Raw genomic sequence first — 20675 nt, forward strand, 5'->3', positions numbered from 1 at the left:
TCTCCCGTAATGTGAGGTTTGGGTTGTAATGTGGCCTGGCAATGCAAACAAATGTATATATGTATATATATATTTACAGATACATCCTCATCACCGAATGTCCATTCAAGTAATATAATAAAAAAACCAAGCGACCACCCATAATGGTCTTTCAAATTGTGATCTGAATCTTAAATAAATAAACATTAAGAAATTAGTCAAGGGTTAAAAACACAGAGGAAGACCACAAAACTGTCTGCATCATCATAAATGGTCATTCTTAATGCAACAGACCACTCTACTGCTTGCTCAGCATCTGGCACTAATGTCACTGCGTTTACTTTAAATACAAGTCATGTAGAATGTGCTGCAGGCATTGGTTAAGTACAAAGCTAAAAAGCAATAGATTGTAGCATCCTGTAGCCCATAAATCATAGTATAACAGCCTAACAAAGTCCTATGGCACAAATTCTGTGGCTGTTTTTTAACAAATGAATCAGTATGTCGGCAGAGGAAACCCTTCGTCATCATCTGGAATGCGTTTTATCCATCAATACAGGGATCATGTCAATTTAAGTGAGATACTGTATGCACCAATCTAGCATCAAGCACTAAGACATTAAGTTAAATTGGCATTATCCTGTTATAGACTTGATCATTGTCATAAACAAATTGGTCTTTAACATTAGATGGTACATGCCACAGTTACATCAACATGAATGCCAGGAGAACATTGCCCAGAACATCGGCCAGTTCATTTTCTATCCATAGTAAATCCAGGTGCTATCCTTGCTCCTGGTAAACAATTCACACACACACACACACACACACACACACACACACACACACACACACACACCTGGCTGCCCAGATGAAGTACAAGAAAACATTATTCACCAGACTAGACCACCTTCTTCTTAAGCTCCATAGTCCAGTTTTGATGATGGACAGTTGGACGATTTTGGTAGATATGAACCACTGCAAACCAGGGACACCACAAATATCTGCAAATTTTACATTCTCGCTATCATTAAAGTTGCTCAGATCCTTACGCTTGAAATTTTTGACAAAAAGTTAGGAAAATAGGAAGTAATAGCTTTGGTTTAACAATTTTATGGGAATTAACGGGAGTTATTGGGAATAAACTGAGAATTTACAAAAATCTTGCAGGATAATATTTTTCTTAAAACAACCCGAATTACTACTCTGCACATCCATCAATCATATGCACACACAGCACATTTACTGCAGGGTTATTGAGGCTACAAAATTTACATGCACTGTGCATTCCTTCATAACAGATCATTTCTTAAATCCTGCACACAAAATAATGTCAAAGATTGTCCATCTTGGTGAGTATTCACTCAAATTACATAAACATTACATACATGTATTTTTAAAACTCCTTGTGCTGTGGGTAAGCTATTGTTCAAACAATATTATACTAACAATTAAATCAAACACAAAAAGTTTACATTCATGTCCGCTTATGACCAAACTAAATGTTGTTTATTTTTATATAGTTTATATACAATTTTTCCAAATTTCAAATTAATGAATACAAATTCCTATAAATTCCTGGTACATTTTCAACTTGAAATATTTCCAAAATTCCACAGAGGAGGTTCCAGTGGAACGTTTCCGGAAATTTACTGGATATTTTCCACCCCTTTCCAACCCATATATCATCATATACTGCCTTTTAAATATTTTGCCAACATACAACTTTTCTTTCTCTTTAATTCCTGTTAAGTTGATCGAGAAATCTTTGGAATTTCGACCATTTTTAGTTTAAACAAAAGCACAAATTAATGCTCTGTGTTGGTGAACAGTAAGCATGGCCATTTAACAGCAACACTTTTTCAAACATAGACCATATACCAACATTGAATGATGTTAACAAACAAGTTTCAAATTAAGTCAAGTCAAGTCAAGTCAAGTAGGCTTTGCTGTCAACCATATACAGTGCAGTACACAGTAAAATAAACCAATGTTTCCCCATGATGTTTCCAAAGGTTTGTCTATATACAAATAAAAAATGAATACTGTACTGTACTGTGTGAACATTTGGCTGGATGTATACCTTTGGTTCAACAGAAGAGTGCAAACAGAAGGTTTTAGTTACCCAAATTAATTCAGATCTTCCTGAGATGAGATTCATATCTACTATAGTATACTATAGCCATAAAATGTTGTGTATCTTTTGGCAAAAATGGATTCTGGTCTTTCTTTACCACTAAATAAAGTAGAGCCTAAAAGTGCTTATTTGCTGATTCATTATAATTTTTTCATTTATAGTTGATTAATAATTAAGTAAATTATGGTTAATAATAATAAGAATTTTTGTCACATATACATTACTGCACAATGAATTCTCTCCTTCGCATATCCCAGCTTGTTCAAAACCTGGAGTCAGAGCACAGGATCAGCCATGATACAGCGCCCCACGGGCACAGAGGCTCAAGGGCCCAAAAGTGTCAGCTTGGCAATACCGGGGGCTTGAAACCACGACCTTCCGATCAGTAACCCAAAACCTTACCAGTGAGCTACCACTCCCCCAATATTACAGTGTACCTGTGAGTTTTCATACATCAGTAATCATTAACCCTGTTGAATTAAACTCTGACACAAAATTCTCAAAGGAATATTTTAGCCCTTTTCCAGCTGAAATTCTTTGCTTTGCAAAAACAGACTACCATAATGTAAGGAAAATTAAGTCAATTTGGAGTCTAAGATGGCTCTCTAGATGGCGTTGAAAACACAGACAATCGACCTCGGGCGGCAACTTGCCAGGGGTGTCACCGGCGCATTATATTCCATAGAAGCAATTCAGAAGTCATAGCAGTGTGTGTCTGCCAATCGCCCTGCCCCATTAAACAGTGCTGCTTATTGATTGCTGTCTGCTGCCTGCTTGCCGACAGAAGGACAGAGTGTATACTGTGTATACCCAGTGTGAGTGTGCAACTCATCCTTAAGTTGGTGTAAATGCTGACACCTGAGAAAAGCCCCACCACCAGGTAAAAATCCAGTTTTGTTGTCCGGGTTCTGTAGGTCTGCTCTAGCTTTAAGCCAGGAACATACATGAGGAAATGTTTTTATTGTCTAGGTAGTCTTTTCTTAATGATTTTAACAAAATATGGCCTGATAACACAAATCAATGTCTTATTGTCTTCCCTTTATATAACTTGGCATTTCCTTATGACCATGATGCAACCAGAACTGTTTTAAGGCATAGGCAAACTAAAAAAACTGCCTTTCTGATAAAGTTTAATATGAAGTATATGTTTACATATACTTCATATTCAGGCAATTTTGCAATTGACTATTAAATGTGATTCTGCTTTTTATGAGAGTTTGCTAATGAGTTTTAGGGTGCAGAGGTGAAGCATTGTGGTGGGAGGGTGGAGCCATTGGGGGGCAATAGGAATCTCGCCTAGGATGCCAAGAAAGTTAGAAACGGCCCTGGGTGCAACATACAACAATACTAGATAAGTGCAGAGCAATCAACACTTAGAACCGAACAATAATTACAGAGGACATATGCTTTTAAGTGTAGCAGTAAGATGTTTTAGTATTCAGTGAAGAGTTTGCAATTATTTTTAATCGTACTAGGTAAGGTGTTTGACTACTCATAGTAACCATCGAACTGTCTCTCAAACAAAACAGCTGGTTGTGGTGTTGATGCTGCTACGGTATATCTGCTGTGAGATAGCAAGCGAGTAAAGAGTCCATGAGGTAGATCGGGACCCTAATGATATTTTCAGCTGTTTTCATAATTCACCGGAGGGTCTTGATATTCCCATGCCACCTAGTTGGACGGCTTGCCAGGACACTCTCTATTATCCCTTTAAAAAAGGCTATGAACAGAGGACTTCCGATAAATCAGTTTTGCAGATTAATCGAGACCAGTAGTCGGCTACTGGAAAAATCCATACTGATAGTTTTTCCGTCTTGCGTCAGTTGCTGAAGCGGATGAAAAGGTCCGCTGTCATTATGAAAGCAACCTCTAAAAGCAAATCACTGACAACATGTGCTGTTTGTTTTTATGTGAGACTATGTGCTGCACAGACAGAGAACACTATATTATATTTATTATTTATCATTTCTAAATATGTATTTATTTATTTCACTTTCATGATTCTTTACTGTTTTTATTAAAACATTTTGTAGTACATTTTAGTACTATTTTACAGTGTTTGTTGTTTTTCTTCAGTATCCATTTAAAAACCCGTTTAATCAGTTATCGGAGAGTACGATCCAACCGGCTCTTTTAGCCTCCACAGGAAACGGAGGTGCTGTTGGGCCTTCTTGACTAGGCAGACGGGTCTAAGAGTCCAGGAATGGTCCACTGTTATGTGCACAATATGCACTTTTGACCCTACCTCTACAGAAGTCTTGTTCCATTGATGTGTAGTGCTAAATGGTCTGCTCATGTCCTCCTGAAGTCAGCAATAATCTCATTAGTCGTATCAACATTAAGAGATTGATCGTTGTCTCCACACCATTTTGCGAGCTGGTTCACCATCTCCCTGTATGCTGACTCATTGTTGTTGCTAATGAGGCCCACAAATGAAGTGTCATCAATAAACTTGATGATGTGACTCAGACTTTGTAATCATGTGTCAGCAGTGTGAAGAGCAAGGTGGAGTTGCGAATCCTGATGGACTCAGGTATCCTATTTTAAAAAGTACAGGATCCAGTTTGAGAGGGAGGGGTGAGGGGGCTGTTTAGAAATGAGAGCATTGTCCACAAATGCACATTGGTAAATTAATTTGCATCATTCGGATGGTGTGTTTAAAGTGACATTTTAACTTAAAATGTATCAAATTCATTTCATTCATTCGTTTACTGCTAAATGCTTAATCGCTGCTTATATGTTTGCGTTTTGGTGTCTTTTTTAGAAGATAATCCAGTGTCACAAACTGAACCATTACAAAAAAGACTGATCCCGACAGGCGAAGAACTTCTCTTCGTCAACATCATCATTCTCAAAATCTCCATGGCAGTCCTGGCTAAGGATCACATCAACCATCATATTCTAGACATTTAATTTTTTCATAATACAGCATTTTCTGACTACACCATCTGCTCAAACTCTTATTACACCATCTTATTTATAGACCTGACTACTGCAGCTCCTGTCTTGCTGGTCTCTTTTCATACGCACTACGCATATCAACTCACCTACCGAGTTTTCAAAATGGTGCTGCCTGCCTAGCTCAAAGCCTCCTCAGAGGAGAGGGGAAGTTTATGACTTCTAGCAGGAAATCCTAGGTTTGTTATACTGCTGCATCTCCATATATTTATATGTTTTGTAAGTAGAAGCATGCACATGTAAACGCTTCAAAAGTAAAATGGAACATACAATGTATTCCTGCTGTTCAGTTTGGGGCTCTGTTAAAGACATTCTAGTGCATTGCATACATTTGTGGCAATCTGGCATAATTCTGAGGCATTTATAAAGGTAACGTCATATACTTTGACCATCTAATGTACCGTTGTAACTGTGTTTAATATAACATGCAAGAATCCAGTTTAAAAATTAATGCACTGAGACAGTTATCACAATTTTTCAAACATGTTATGGAAACATGTACATGCATTTCTCATGCATATTATTCACTCCTACATAACTCCTTATTTTCATCCTTTCCATCTTTGCAATATGTTTTGCAATAGAAAGATTTCTATACAATAAAGACACATAGTATGTAGAGTCTACTATAGTTTACAGAAAGAGGAATCTAAAAGCACTTGTTGCAGTTCCTATTAATGACCACTAGGAGAAAAAATGATGGCAAAAATTGTTCATTAAACCTGCTGCCCTACGATTCAAGAACATTGAACATTGTCATATAAATCTAGGGATGTGCATCAACCTATTAATATGCGTTACGATCCGATTCCGCGACGATTCAACACAATGCGATTCAGTGCAATATGATGCAATGGAAACAATATGATGCTCTGCAATTCAATATGGTACAGCTTGTTTGATTTTAGTTCTTTGGTTTAGACAGACAGCAAATAATTTTTACTGGCAGTAGTTCTGACTTCTTACGCATGGCCCTGTCACAAACACGTGTCTGTAGTTAAAAAAAGAAAAGAAAAATGATTAAATAAAACCAGATGTTCTTTTCCTGTTGTCTTCAGTAAGGTGCAGTTCTACCTCTGCCATGTTAATCTGTATCCTATGTGACTCTCAGGACACGCCTCGGTCTCTGTAGTGTTGCGATAGGTCATATTCAGAAATCAGTCTTCATCTTAAATATTGGTCACAAATCTTTGGCCGCTTTCTAAATAATAAAAGTGTAGCGCATCTACTAATAATTAAATATAAATAAAACAATTTTAAAACACTTTTTAAATTGATGCATTTCATCATTACCTTTTATGCGAATCGGTGAATCTTATCATAATTCTGAAAGCACAAATGTGGATTTGAGGCCATGATAGTATTTTTCTTTTGATAGATTGGATTTTTGTTCTGTTTGTTTTTGAGTTCTGACCAATGCAACATATTCACTGATGACTTAATAATATTTACTTAACATGCAGAGCAAAAAATCAAGGATGAAAAATTCATGAATAACTGTACCCCTCTTTCCTGCCTAAAAGAAGAATGGAAAGGATTATTTGGTGGTTTGTTTGAATTGCCGGATGTCTAACGTGACATTACCTGAAATTGGATAACTGGCTTTTTTGGGGTTTTTTTGATCGATGTAAAAGAACAGAAAGCATTTGTTTTTCAGTGAGATGTAAATTATTGTTGTCAAAAACAATAGAGGCGCTTCGACTGAAATAAAAGATGCTCTATTCAAATTGTTGCCTTGTTGAAACAAAAATTTTACAGAATCACATTGTCGCAAATGAAAATTCGAAAGCAGAACTTTTCAGATGCATGTTTGTTCTTCGCTTTTACAGAATAAAAATGAAACCTTAAACAGGAAAACTAATAAAAAAAAACAATATGCATGGTACATTCAGTTGTTTATGATTGCAAATGTTGTTTACAGAAGTAAAGGTTTCTTCAGCTACAGGCTACTCGATTAAAAAAAAAGACTCTTTCATCTCTCTATTAAACTGAAAGATTAATTTCAGCCAAGAAAGTCTGTGATAAACAAGCTTGAGGAGGAGAGGATGTCAAAGACTGTCAGAGCTCCTGCTGGATCATTTATTTATTGCATATAGGTACCCTCAGCCACCATTGCCCTGACATCCAAGCAACTCAAAGCATATTATAAACATATTATTCCATGCTATTATTTTAGTTTTTCTTCAATTTTTAGTTAAAATGTATATATTTTTTATATAAATTTTTTTTGTAACTTTTTTTACTGGATAAATACAATGTTACGGATAAAGTTGAAAAAAAAAAAAACCAGTTCAACACTGTAGTCTTCTTGCATCCTGAACTATACATTCAGGCTAAATTACTGCCATGCTGGTGGGAGAATACTGATGAGAATTTTTTCTCTCTCCTGTGCAGATTCATGACATTTTGTGTTTGCGTGATGGACAGAATCATTTGCCCAGGATATTTGGTTGCATGTTAATGTAAATAGCCACATTTTGTGCTCTGTAATTGCCACCCAATGTCAATCAATACTGATGCAAGCAGACACTGCAGCTGATGCTCAGATCCATCGAGAATAGATATTGAGAATATGAAGGTTTACCAGTACAAACATACTAAATATTGGCAAACTTCAGAGACGAATTAGTTATTAGAAAAATAGCTAAATATTTTTTTTTGGGGGAATATATTCGACATACAAGATGGTGCCGCCAAAAGGCAGCCACGGTGTTTTGCACGGTGTTTCGATTCTGTTAAATACATGGCAAGAAAGATCTGTGAAAATGCTTCTTGCAAACAGGAATACAAATACATTTATGTGAGTATGTGCATGTGTATAAAAGCCATATAATAAATAAATACACACACACACACACACACACACACACACACACACACACACACACACACACATATATATATATATATATATATATATATATATATATATATATATATATATAAATACACACACACACACATATATATATATATATATATATATATATATATATATATATATATATATATATATATATATATATATATATATATATATATATGTGTGCTATATGTATGCTATATATATGCTGAATATAATTCAGCAGTGTAATGCAAAAATAAACTTGCTGATACAGGTCAAGAGCTTCAGTTAATGTTCACATCAAACATAATGAAGAAAAAGTGTAATCATTGTGACTTTAACTGTGACATGGCTGTTGGTGCCAGATGGGCTGGTTGGAGTGTTTCAGAAACCTCTGAACTCTTGGGATCTCTCAGATTACACACAATAGTCTTTAGACACTCAGTGGTGCAAAAAAATTCCATGAGTATGGTCTGAAAGCTGGAATAAATTGTTGGTAAGAAAGGTCAGAAAAAAAAATGACCAGACTAGTCTGAGTATGACAGGTCATCAAATAACTCCTCTTTACAACCATGCTGAGCAGAAAAGCATCCAGGTGGATGGACTACAATGGCAGAGCACACCAGGTTCCTCTCCTGTCCATTGAGAACAAAAATCTGTGTGCAGATGATCCCAGGTGATATTTCTTTTTCCTGTAATTAATTAGTTTGGGTGGGTCAGTGCTCATGATAGCCCTAGACTCCTGTTCTTGACTGACAGGAGTGGAACCTAATGTGATCTGCTGTTGTAGCCCTTCTTAAGGTATTCAGGTCAAGGTCAAAGTTTTTGGTATGCTGAGAGACCTTTCTGCTCACCATGGTTATACAGAATGCTCATTTGGTTATTGTTACTGTATCTATACATTTTTCTTAGATCACTCTAGAGACAGCAATGTGTAAAATTCCCAGAAGATCAGTAGCTTATTAAACTGCTCAAAGCAGCTCATATAAAACTAACGTTCATTCCACAAACAGTCACACATGAGTTTCCATATTCAGATTTTTAATGTGAGCATTAACTTAAGCCCTTTATCTGTGTCCGCATGATTATTTTTTTTTAGCATTTTGCTACTGCCACGTGATTAACACATGAACACATGGTGATTAGATCACTGCATGAATTTGCAGGTGTTCTAATAAAGTGGACAGTAAGTGTGTGTGTGTGTATATACATATTTATATATTCATAATAATTCACTGATCCGCATCGTTTTTAAAAGATTTGCTTTGGTAAAAATTTTTAAATATAATTATTAGTAGATGCCCTGTACTTTTATTATTTAGAAAGTGAACAATAATTTGTGTAAAATATTTTAAAATATAAATTGATTTCTCCTCACTAAACTGTTTCTCGAGCTCGTTCTCGCAGCGCCGCTGCTGCTACGTGAATATGACGTATAACAACACTAGACCGAGCCGTGTCCTGAGAGTCACATATAATACAGATTAACATGGCAGAGGTAGAGCTGTAACTTCCTGGAGACAGAATAGGAAAAGAATCGAATCGCATTGCATTGTACACAAGTCGATCGATAAAAGACAATACGATTCAAGATAATACAATTCAATGCAATGAAAAAATACGATGCTATCCATTTTATATACATGAAATGATTATATTGTAGAGGGACCTCAACTTCCTGCCTAAGTGAGGGTAAAAGCACTTACTGTGTAAAAAGGATGCTGCAAAAAATTTAAATAAAATAAAGAATTTATGGATTTTTTAAATTTATATTTTAATAATAAAATGTTTGATATAATAAAATAATAATAACAAACCACATGCCCTGTCTGACTAACTGAAAATGTGAAATCTCCATGAAAACAAAAACAAATCGAATATCTTTTAAAAGGATGACAGTAAGGACGATATAAAACCCTAAAATATTATGCTTGTAAAAAAAAGTGACTGACAAAGTAATTTTTTGTGACCAACACAAGTAATTTTGCCTCATATTTCATGCTTGTCAAAGGAGGTGCCTGCTGTGACGAATCAGAGATAAAGCTGTGGGGGATTATTATGCTTCATATCACACAACTCTATATACGTAACTGACTGACATTTCAAACCGAACCTGTTGCTTTTCATTTTAACACGGTGACAAATCACACGAAACGAGATCTCTGAAAGGATCTAAAGGTCAAGGTTTGGGGTTGAGGGTGTGGTTAGTGTTAGTATCATTTCGTTCTTACTTTTATGAAATCAGATTCAGCTTTACCTTCAGTTCATTTAAATCCATATTTCCATGAGATCAGGGTGAATTTAACTGACATTTCACATCCAACCTGCTGCTTTTGTTCGCCTTATCCTGCTTCTTCGACACATACGCCTGAAACTGACTGGCAGTATAATGCAACTCTTCAGTGAAGATGAAAAGAGAAAAAATTCCTTGTGAAACTGCTCAGTGGTTTTACTGTGCTCTCTGGTTTTAATATTCAATACGTGATATCTGGAATGATGAATAAGCACTAAAATACTGTCATAGATTTTCCCTGTCATTTTATTTAAGTACCCAGTAACACGCCGTAATGCGTTTGACCAGAACACCAGTAAAAAGCAGGTCGAAATGACCTTAACGTAATGATTTTGACTCGAGGGGAGAAGCATCCACCAAGACAGCACAGCTCTATACAGACTTGCGTTTGCTATTAGTAACATGGAAATGTATTTTTCAGAAACTCGTTCTTTCACCAGCCGAGACGCGGGCTTTGATTGGGCACACCTATACAATTTTTCATGAAAACGGAAGATGGCCATTTAAAACCAAACAAAATATTAAGCGATGCAGTCAGACTTTACCTCCTTAGGTAGGGTTTAAATTAAGCACGGAAGAGTGTTTTATTACTGCAAAAAGCAATGTAGTACAATATGGAGCAGCAGATGATGTTGAATTATTTAGGACCCAGCGAGTTGAATTAAGGGCTTAACTCCACAGAGTTAAGGGAAAAATGTGCTCGTACTGAGACCGTGGTCCCAGTGCCAATAACAACAGATGAGCTCAAGCACCCACTCGATTAGCTATGGCTCCTGATCAGCCTCCCTTCACTTCCCAATTCCAGTTTATCTGTTTATTCTGCTTGTGTGATTAGCCTTCTTTCTGGAATGAGGTCGAGCAGCCGCTTACAGGCATAGTCCAGAGAAGAACAACCAATTTCCCTGTGACTAATAGTGGTGTCATCTTTTACAAGCGTGACAAAAAAATATGGCCATCAATAAGTCAGGGGACTTCTATGCAATCTAGCCAGAAATTGACAGACACTTCTTGAGAAGATCAGAGATAACCGCAGGAATTTTCACAAGAAGGTGAATGTTTGCATAATTCTATGATTTTTCTGCCCCATATTAGTTCAAGCACCGGTCGAAAAGTTGTCTCTTTTTTTTTTGCAGTCTGTTTTAAGTCATCCGATCGCATGCCTGTATGTCAATTACCGTATTTTTCGGACTATAAGCCGCTACGCTTCCCTACACTTTGAACCCCGTGGCTTAAACAACGAAGCGGCTAATTTATGAATTTTTCCTGGGTTTTTCCCAGTTTCACAAACTTCAGGGCAAAAAACTGAGCAACATAACATTAGACCAATGAAATTTCCGAACGTAAACGAAAAAAAAACGCACTTCACCTGTGTTCTGAGCTGCACGGCATCGGGAGAAAAACTTCGACCGGTGTTGATTTTTAAACGCACGACAATGCAATAAGATAAACTCCCGAGAGAAATAGTTGTGAAAGGAAGGAGGAAGACAGTGAACAATGACTTTCTTGGTCGGCTACTGTTTAGATACAAGCCGTTGTAACGCGTTGAGTCTGGGTGAAGGGAGAGCTCGCTAACTCCAGTTACAACAGAAATCATATAAGCACAGACAGGTTTCCAAAACTCGTGCTTTTTTATTTTTCTTGGCAACAGCGTTACGGATTAGTCAAAGAAACTTAGAAATGAGCATCAGAAAATAATAAGGACATATTCCTCAGTCTTGAACACACGCAGTAATACCTGAAAAAATGTAGTGACATGCTATTCCCAAAATACCGCTCTGCTCTTAAAGGAAGCGCAACATATTTCACCTGTTACACCGTGTGTAACGTGTCTTTCGTTAAAGCCTGTGTAAAGTACATTAGTGTAGACACCTGCGGCTTATTTATGTTCAAAATAAAAATATTTGTAAAATTCAGTGGGTGCAGCTTATATATGGGTGCGCTTTATCGTCCGGAAATTACGGTAATATGCAGACCATCAGAAAATACAGAAATTATATACAGTGGAACCTCGGGTTATGAACGCCCCGGCATACGTATAATTCAGGTTACGAATCGCAGTTCATAAAAAATGTTGCCTCTAGTTACGAGAAATTTTTTAGGATACGAGCGTTGCGCACGGAAAAATCACAGGCAGGTTAGTGTTTTTACGTATCGCCACGTGCTCTCGCTGCGCTCTCGTGCAGCACATACACATCCGCTCGTCGCTCTAACAGTGTGGAATTACTGAACTTTAAATACTGTACGTATTCCTATCACCATGCCGCCAACAAAGTAGCCTGATGGAAATTCTCCTTCCAAACAATAACTCTCCCTCCTCCCGCTTCTACGGACGTCGTCTCCATCATGCACGCAGCGAGACTTCTTAAAGGTAAGGTACCATTTAAAGATTTATTTTTTATATGTTTATATGTTTTTATATGATACGATTTTAATATAACATGTTAAAAGTAAATAATATTAGTGAATATTGGCGTTATTTCTTTTTAAGAAACACTTTTTGGGTGTCCAGAACGAATTACCGAAGTTTCTATTCATTCTTATGGGAAAATTTGTATCGGGATACGAGCTTTTCAGGTTAAGAGTAAAGTGATGGAACCAATTAAACTCGTAACCCGAGGTTCCACTGTATAAGTATTACACACACACACACACACACACACACACACACACACACACAAACAAATTACAGTGCAAAATTCTGCAAAAATAGAGCAATTTACTGTAGTGTATATAATATACAGTATATATGTATGTGGCACGTGGACGAGCGCCAGTTCACGAGTGGAGGGCAAAGCATATGTTGCTACTTCTGCCTGCCGTGAGAAGCTTCATATTGCTATCGTCATCACAGGATTTCATCCTCACCGAGAATTTCCCATTTCAGTTACTCTCTTAGGTCTGATTAGAAATTTACAACATATCTGGTCCATGGTGCAAGTCTACAGTGAGCCACTTGATCACTGCAAAAACCACAAACTCTTTTATTTATAACCGTTAACTAATCATTAATTCTTAAGCCGTCCCTTAACACATTTTCTCCAAATCCTCCTCACCTATAGAGAACAAAATGCTGTCACACAGAGAAGTTGCTTATTAACCCGCACTCACCTCTTACCTCCCAGATGATCCTTCTAACCTGAACCTGATGACGTCTGTCATTCAAAATGCTTTTCCCCTCGCACGGCATATTCTCCGAAGATCCATATGCAGCAGACAATTGATTTTTACTTCCATCCTATTGATGCGTGTCAAATAGTAAGAAATAGCTGCCTTGTGCAGGGGAGACGGCACCTGGCATTTTAAAAATGCGTAGAGGAAGCAAAACCTTCTTTTAGAGAAAAAAAAAAAGAAATAAATGACTCAGCAGAAATGTTCTGACAGCAGTAGTGCACCATAGGACATTAAAATCAGCTATCATCCGGTTCTGTGAGGCTCTTAGGAGCCCAAAATGTGACAAGGACCCTTCACACTGACAAAAAAGCAAGGCAAAACTACTGTCTAGAAAATGTAAAAAGAAGAAAAATGGTGGGTGGGAGTGAACAGACCACTGGCCAGGCGCAAATGGATGCAGGGAGAATGAAAGGTAATGACACAGTACTTGAAGATGTTTGAGACTATTTTAATAGGCCCTATATTGGGCGAAACTAACAAACAGACAAAAGAAGACAGGTTAAAGAAAAGGAAAAGATGTCAGATAATAAAGGAGCTTGGGTAAATCATATCAATAGCCACTGCATTCATATGATAATGAAAAATATATTAAAAAGGGCTTATTGTGTTGGGAGTGTTGCTGAGGATGAATATGTGCCAAGTACCAGTGTCTAGCTGTCAAAGATTTTACTGTCTTCTTGAATATTAGAATCGTGTAAACCTTTTAATGACTATTTTGTGCTGCTAGGAAAGGTTCAGGTTTCGGCAACCTGTTTTTTTCGGTGACTGACACCTGAACAGTATTACATGTACATTACATCAGTGATGCTATAGTGCACAGAGTATCATCACAATAAGCCGAAACAACCTCACAGAGCATCATAAAAAGTGCATGAGCAAAAGACGCCTAACCACTGCAGCGAATGCTGCAATGGCCTCGTAAAAATACAAACAACCTCCGGAGTAATAATGCAATCGACTAATGTTTGCCAGGTTGGTTGGGTCTTAACTTAGAGACTTTTCATAATTATCCATTATTGCAAGTACACTATGTTTTGTTTTTTTTGTTTCCACTTCAAACCACTTAACATTTGTATGCCCGGCGATGGTGCATTTCAAGCACAGATCATACTGCATTACAAAGTCTAATCAACCTTTCTTGCTGGCAAGGAGGATATCCTTGAGAAAAGATCATCGAGTAGGGGGAAAAAAAAGAAAAGAAAAATACATTTTCAGCAGCTTTAGTATCCAATTCAAAGGCCACACTCTGTAGCCACACACAAAGCATGTATGCAGGTGGAAGATATCAAAGAATGCCATTTATTTTGGTCTTATCTTAAACTGCTTTCTATTGAAACATAAGGCAGAGCATCCATCACACTCAGACTGCAAAACAGAACCGAGAAATCTTTTGAACCTGCTTTCCAGATGAAAAAAAAAGATTAATTTTAGACATCACTCTACACAATCCACTGCAGAAGTATTGGAATCTATTAAAACTATGAAATAAATGCAAATACAGCGAATTAAATGAAAAAAAAATGCATTTATGACATTTATAAGATCTGCATAATAGAAAAAAATTGTTTTAGAATTAATTTAAATGAAGAGGGTTTCAAATGGTTAAAGAAAACCATTAACCAAGAAATGTGTATATGTGGACTCATAATTAATGAGTTCAAATAATTGCTTTATAATTGCTGATCTCGCGGGTGGAAGAGCAGGAACACACCATAAGGTGGGAATACACACTGTATGGGACAACAGGGGATCGCCAACAACCATGCACAAACACACACACACACACACACAAACACACACACACTCGATCCCACTTAACAGGAATGTATCCACAACCCGAGTTTAGGAGTGAACCGGGAACCCTGGAGCTGTGACGTGGCACTGCTACACGCTGCAGGATATGTGGCCTGCCCTTGTCAATTCAGATCCATTCTTTTTCCATAGGGCTGGAATGTGTAGTCGGTGCAAAGACATCGATTTTTGTGTCCCCGCGACCATTTCTGTGATGTAAGCATGAATGTGGTCATTGCTCACAGATCCATCGAAGGGAAGGTGTTAACCTCCTGACGAGGAAACCAGGTTTTATGGTATAATATCGTGGTACTTCGAAGAATTCATGATGCCATCAATCTTCACAGGGGCTCCAGACCACTAAACATCGATGCAAAACATCAATGGCGCACCACCGCATTGTACAACCGGATATAGGGGCCTTTCTTTATATACTGTCCAACATTACAATGACACGTGTGGGCAATGAAATGTTTCTGCCAAAGGAGGCAAGATTCAGGAACTAGAACACGGTTTTTAAGGTGACATGTAACCCTTTTAAACAGCTTGTGGTGTGAAATATAGATATTTAATCACAAAGAATTGTATACCTCATCATATTTATTAAATATTTTTTAATTCGAATGGTCTAATTTTTCATTTTACTTAACACTGACAGATTTTTGGGCCTGAATTTAAATCTATCAAGTATGTATTTTTCCAGGCAATAATTCCTGATTATTCCGTTTAAAACCTCATGATCTCGCAGCAAGCAGACAAATAAGACACAGACTGCAAACGAGTAATGGCTCAGTGCCGTCCGTCACTTACCATTGGTATCTGGCCCGCATGCCACCACGGAATAATGGTGATGAACTCATCCAAAGCTGGCTGCCAGAACACCAACCACCATTTAACCTTGATGCGACTGTATCTTGCACATGGTATCGCTTAGAATTTATTGTTAGGACCATTTCTTGGGCGTCAAAATGCAATAGTTTCCATCAATTTTGTCATACAGTTTTGCACAACTGAAATAAGTATGTCGTAGGTCAGACTACAAAACGTGTTCAAAAATATTGGGGGTGGGGGTGGGGGGTTACGTTCATATGAGCTCAGATATTTCCAAAGCACGTGTTATATTTGATCATAAACACTGGCACTCGTTCCCTAGAGGGCTATTAATTTCAGTTTGTGGAAATAGAGTGCCACAGGAGGTTTCCTCCAACACAGAGTATCTCTCTCTCTCTCTCTCTCTCTCTCTCTCTCTCTCTTTTCACTTTCTCTCTTAAACAAGTAATTTATTATTGCAGAATCTCTGTGTTGGAATGAAGTGTGTGTTTGCGTGTGTGTGCTAATATTTAATCACATCTAGCCGTCCCACCCTTGGGGTTTCAAATTTTTGGTCAATAAAGAGCCATCCCTAGTTTGAACCATCATCCATTACCGTCCATTACCAAGTGCTTCTAGGTGGACGGATTATTGGAGCTCATTCCATCAGAAGCGAACATTTGCAATTTGTATAGGTAGTGGGAGTTTGTAAATGATTTTTCAGAACCCTGTGATGGACAAAAAAAAAAAAACACACATATTCAGGAATCTAAAAAAATGTCTATGTGCAAAATGTAAATATGTAAATGTATATGAAAGTAACTACACAGCGGAATATGTCACCCTCATAAACTGAACATATTTAAAGTGTATAAACGCTTGAGCCAATGAAATGTTTGGAATGTGTTAAAGAACATTGAGTATGTACTTCCAGAGTAGCTTCCATGTTAAGCAACTGCATGAGTTGCAGTCAAAATGGAGTCCAACAAGAAAATGTCTTGCTGAATTCAGAATGTGACAAAACTAAAAAAGAAAAAAAAGAAATAAAGTGTTTGGCTTTAGTTTATTTAAAGCAATAAATCAAGCAATGTGTTTGAAGACATTGGCTTTAATGGCTGCACTTTTTTTTGGGAAGAGTGGAAGGGTAGCAGGCGTATCACCAAACATCTCGATAATTATTGCAAACACTGTTCCAAGCATGTATGAAACGCTACCCAAAACGCGGGCACGTGCCATACTCACCCTCCTTGGATGGCCGTTTGACCTCTGCACTCAGATTGCAAGCATGCGGTGTGCGCAGCTGCGCCGTTAAGCACCCTTCTGTTCGTGGATTTAAAGGCAGCACCACATTGCTGAGCATTAAGACGCTCTCAGATTCCCCGTCACCCAAATGCTGAGGGCAAGTGCATTTGGAGTACACTATTCCACACGACTCCACTGACCCTTTCTCTCCCTTTAAACAATTTTCCAGCCACATGCATAAGACCTGACATCCAAACTGGCTCGGGCTCGCCTTGTTCAAAACAACAAACTCCACCACCGACTTCTCTTCCTCCTCGGTTTTCTTTGTGATCAATCCGTTGTAGTCGTAGGGGAACACCCGTCGTATCTGGACGAAATTCTTGTCGTAATGCAAAAACACGTAAATGTGCTTCGCGTCACACAGGTACACAATGGACTCATTGACCTTCAGGAGTTCGTTGATCTTCTCGTGGGAGAAATGGTCAAACTGGTAAATCAAGAGGGAGAACTCAGAGCAACTTATCTCATTCGTGTAGAGCTTCAGGTAGATGCTGTATTTGGTTGGATCGGGGTTCTCCAATGTCCACGTGCAGTTTGTGAAGTTCTTCGGGAACATCTCATTCACAGAGTAAGATCCATAGATAACTCCCTTAACCAGTGTGGAACACCAGAAATCTTGGGCACTGGTATATCCAAACATAACCAATAGATAGGTGGAAAATATATAAATCAACAAATTACGAACAGCCTTCATCCTATGTCATTTGGCCTGAAAAAAAAGAGAAGAATTTTGTTTAACCTTTATATATAAAAAGCTGGATTGAAATCTGGAGACTGCTGACTGCAAAAGCCTACGAATTACTCAGGGGTTCACTCTAAAAGAGACCACTCTTTCATCGCAAGCTAGAAGATGATCAGTCATAATAGATGTGTATTGATTTGCAGTGACCGCTAGACCTCAGCCATGCCACCAAAATATCTGAAACTTATTTGCACAAATGAAACCCATGAATTAGTTTCCTGATTCGGATTACGCGTTTGGCCATTTCCTATTTGCTATCATATTACAAAATAGATGTTCTTCACTCTTTTGCTAGGAGGGAAACACATTTTGAATGAACATTGCCACCTTGTGGTCCTCAATAAATCCAAGCTCACTTTTTTGGCACATGCACACCCTTGAAGGAAAAAAAAACAAAGACAATTAAATGAATATTTGTCTGATATGAATCCTGTGTATATGTTCTATGATAATCTATTGGAGGAGACTTGAACCCTGGTAGCTGTGAAAAACTGTACGGAGAAGGCAGCATCCACGGTGTCCTGGTTTGAGGTCGAATCGTATTAAGAGCCCAGGAGAGAGAAACCTCCACCGACTGATTATCTGCATTGAACATTCAGTAAATTCGAATATTCGAATAGTCGCATGCGTGGATGAACCTTAGCAACTCTACAGAGACATAAATAGTATTGCAAATGTAGAAATATCAAGCTGACAGCGTTGTATAAACAGAAAGCCACTTGGTTTGAGGCTTAATTCGGTTCAGTGTCCATGTGAAATGCATGTGCAAGTCACTGCAGTGGTGCTGGAGGAAAAACCAGAAAGGAAAACGACATGATGGGGGAATAACAGCTCCCATGGATTTAGCAAAAGGCTGAACCGTGAGCAGATTAACATGCAGCAGACTTTCCCCAATCCACTGACAGTGACAGAGGATGCTTTTTTTTTTTGTCGGACACGAAACTTTAATGTGAACTGGCTGCGTTGGAGTGATTTTTACGCATCAGAAATTGTGTGTTATAAAAGAAATAAAGGAGGTACAGTAGGGAGAGAAAGAAAGAGAGAGAGAGAGAGAGAGAGAGAGAGAGAGAGAGAGAGGGGAGGAAAATGCTATTCAATGTCCTGGTTGCATTCATCCTGCAGCCACTGCAGTTGTGTGCAGTGCACTGTGCTGTTGTGTGCGTGCGTGCGCGCGCGCGCTCGTGTGCGTGTGTGCGTGTTGCCGTTCATATCCTCAATGTGATCCGCCACGAGATTCCCCAGAATGGAGAAGTCGAGCGCTTACGCACGACATTTCAGCGTCTCACCGCGACTTGACTGCGGCAGTTTGTCTTAACAATCGTGCGCAAAGCCGAGCGCGTCTTTCGGGGGCTCGTCCGCGCAAAACACCAGCTGCTTCAACACTTTCGGGTTTCAACACGCACCCATTCAGCCGCATGTACGACGCGGGTCGGTCTGCGTGTCCCACCGTCTCGTTTGTATCTTATCCCCCAGCTCCCCCTCCCCACCCCCAAATCTGAAATAATGCGCTCTCAAATTGCGCTCGTGAACTTCCCTGTTAAATCCCGTTCATCCCGGGAGTCATGGAGAAAAAGAAATCGGCGTGTGCTGAATCAAACGCCGAGACAATGACGTGCCAATACAAGTGCATTGCTGTGATACAGATTTATGTCGTCATCGACACTTGCATCATCATCATCATCATAATAATCATTAAAATAATAATAAAAATCATCATAATGATCATTTACCTTACAATCCAGAAGCTATGGCTATTTTTCCCACATACTTGAAGACATTCTTCAGAATGGACACAATGCAATGTTTCCCCAGTCCAGATTTTCCATTGCCCACGACGCGCGTCCGGTGCAACAAGATGGATTAGCGGACAGAAACGCGTTCGGCTCGGACGTGGCTCATCTCCCGCCTTCCATTTTTCCCCCCGGAGCCAAAGCGATGGCAGGAGTCGAGATGATCCGAATACTGATCTCCTCTAATAAACCAAGCGAGAAACACCAAGGTAAAGGTATAAAACGCGCTCGTTTCGTTAGATAGTGGCACAGGGTAAAAGAGCGCAATCGTTTCCGGATGGTGCGGACTCTCGCCGGAGAGAGAGAGAGAGAGAGAGAGAGAGAGAGAGACGCGTCTCAGTGCGAGGAGCTGCAGTAGCGCGTCACCGCCGCTGAGATGATGCGCGCTCCGTCTCTCACCACCTTCACCCCCTCGTTTTTTTTCTATTTTTTTTTTCCTTTTCTTTTTTTATATATAAAAACCGTCTGGCTTTCACAAGCACTTGTTCCCGTTTACCAATCAAACCGTGAAGACGTCCGTCAGATTGCACTTAGAGCAACGGGGTTCTCCTCCGACAATGGACCACAAATTGTATCTGAATTGCAATGCCAAGGAGGACATTCGGACATGAAACCTGATTGGAAATGATCCCGGACCTTTTTTTTTTGTACTAAATATTTCATATTGAAAAAAAAAAATATTTGCGGCACTTAATATTTTCGGCTATGGCACTCATCACTGGTCTCGTTTCTTCCTGATGGATTTGGTGGAGAACAGGAGAGGAGAACTTTCACGAAACTAGTTTTGTTTATTGGATCTTCATGCAAGCTGTGATCGCAGGGAATAGAAAAGTCAGCTGCAGAACAAACAAAGGGTC

The 20675-nt window shown here is 38.6% G+C and overlaps 1 protein-coding gene across 3 annotated transcripts in view; it reads right to left on the reverse strand.

Annotated features, from left to right (window-relative positions):
• adgrb3 (adhesion G protein-coupled receptor B3) overlaps positions 1-20127 on the reverse strand; it is a 187947-nt gene extending 167820 nt beyond the window's left edge. For all 3 annotated transcript variants that reach the window (XM_046843055.1, XM_046843054.1, XM_046843053.1), the window contains exons 1-2: positions 19759-20127; positions 17227-17995 (exon numbers count right to left, since the gene is read on the reverse strand). In XM_046843055.1, the coding sequence (XP_046699011.1) occupies positions 17227-17980 (754 nt within the window). In that variant the 5' untranslated portion in view covers positions 17981-17995; positions 19759-20127. The remainder of the gene's footprint in view (positions 1-17226; positions 17996-19758) is intronic.
• Positions 20128-20675: the final 548 nt, after the last annotated feature.

This window comes from Silurus meridionalis, chromosome 28 (genome assembly GCF_014805685.1).
Source record: "Silurus meridionalis isolate SWU-2019-XX chromosome 28, ASM1480568v1, whole genome shotgun sequence".
Taxonomy (NCBI): domain Eukaryota; kingdom Metazoa; phylum Chordata; class Actinopteri; order Siluriformes; family Siluridae; genus Silurus; species Silurus meridionalis.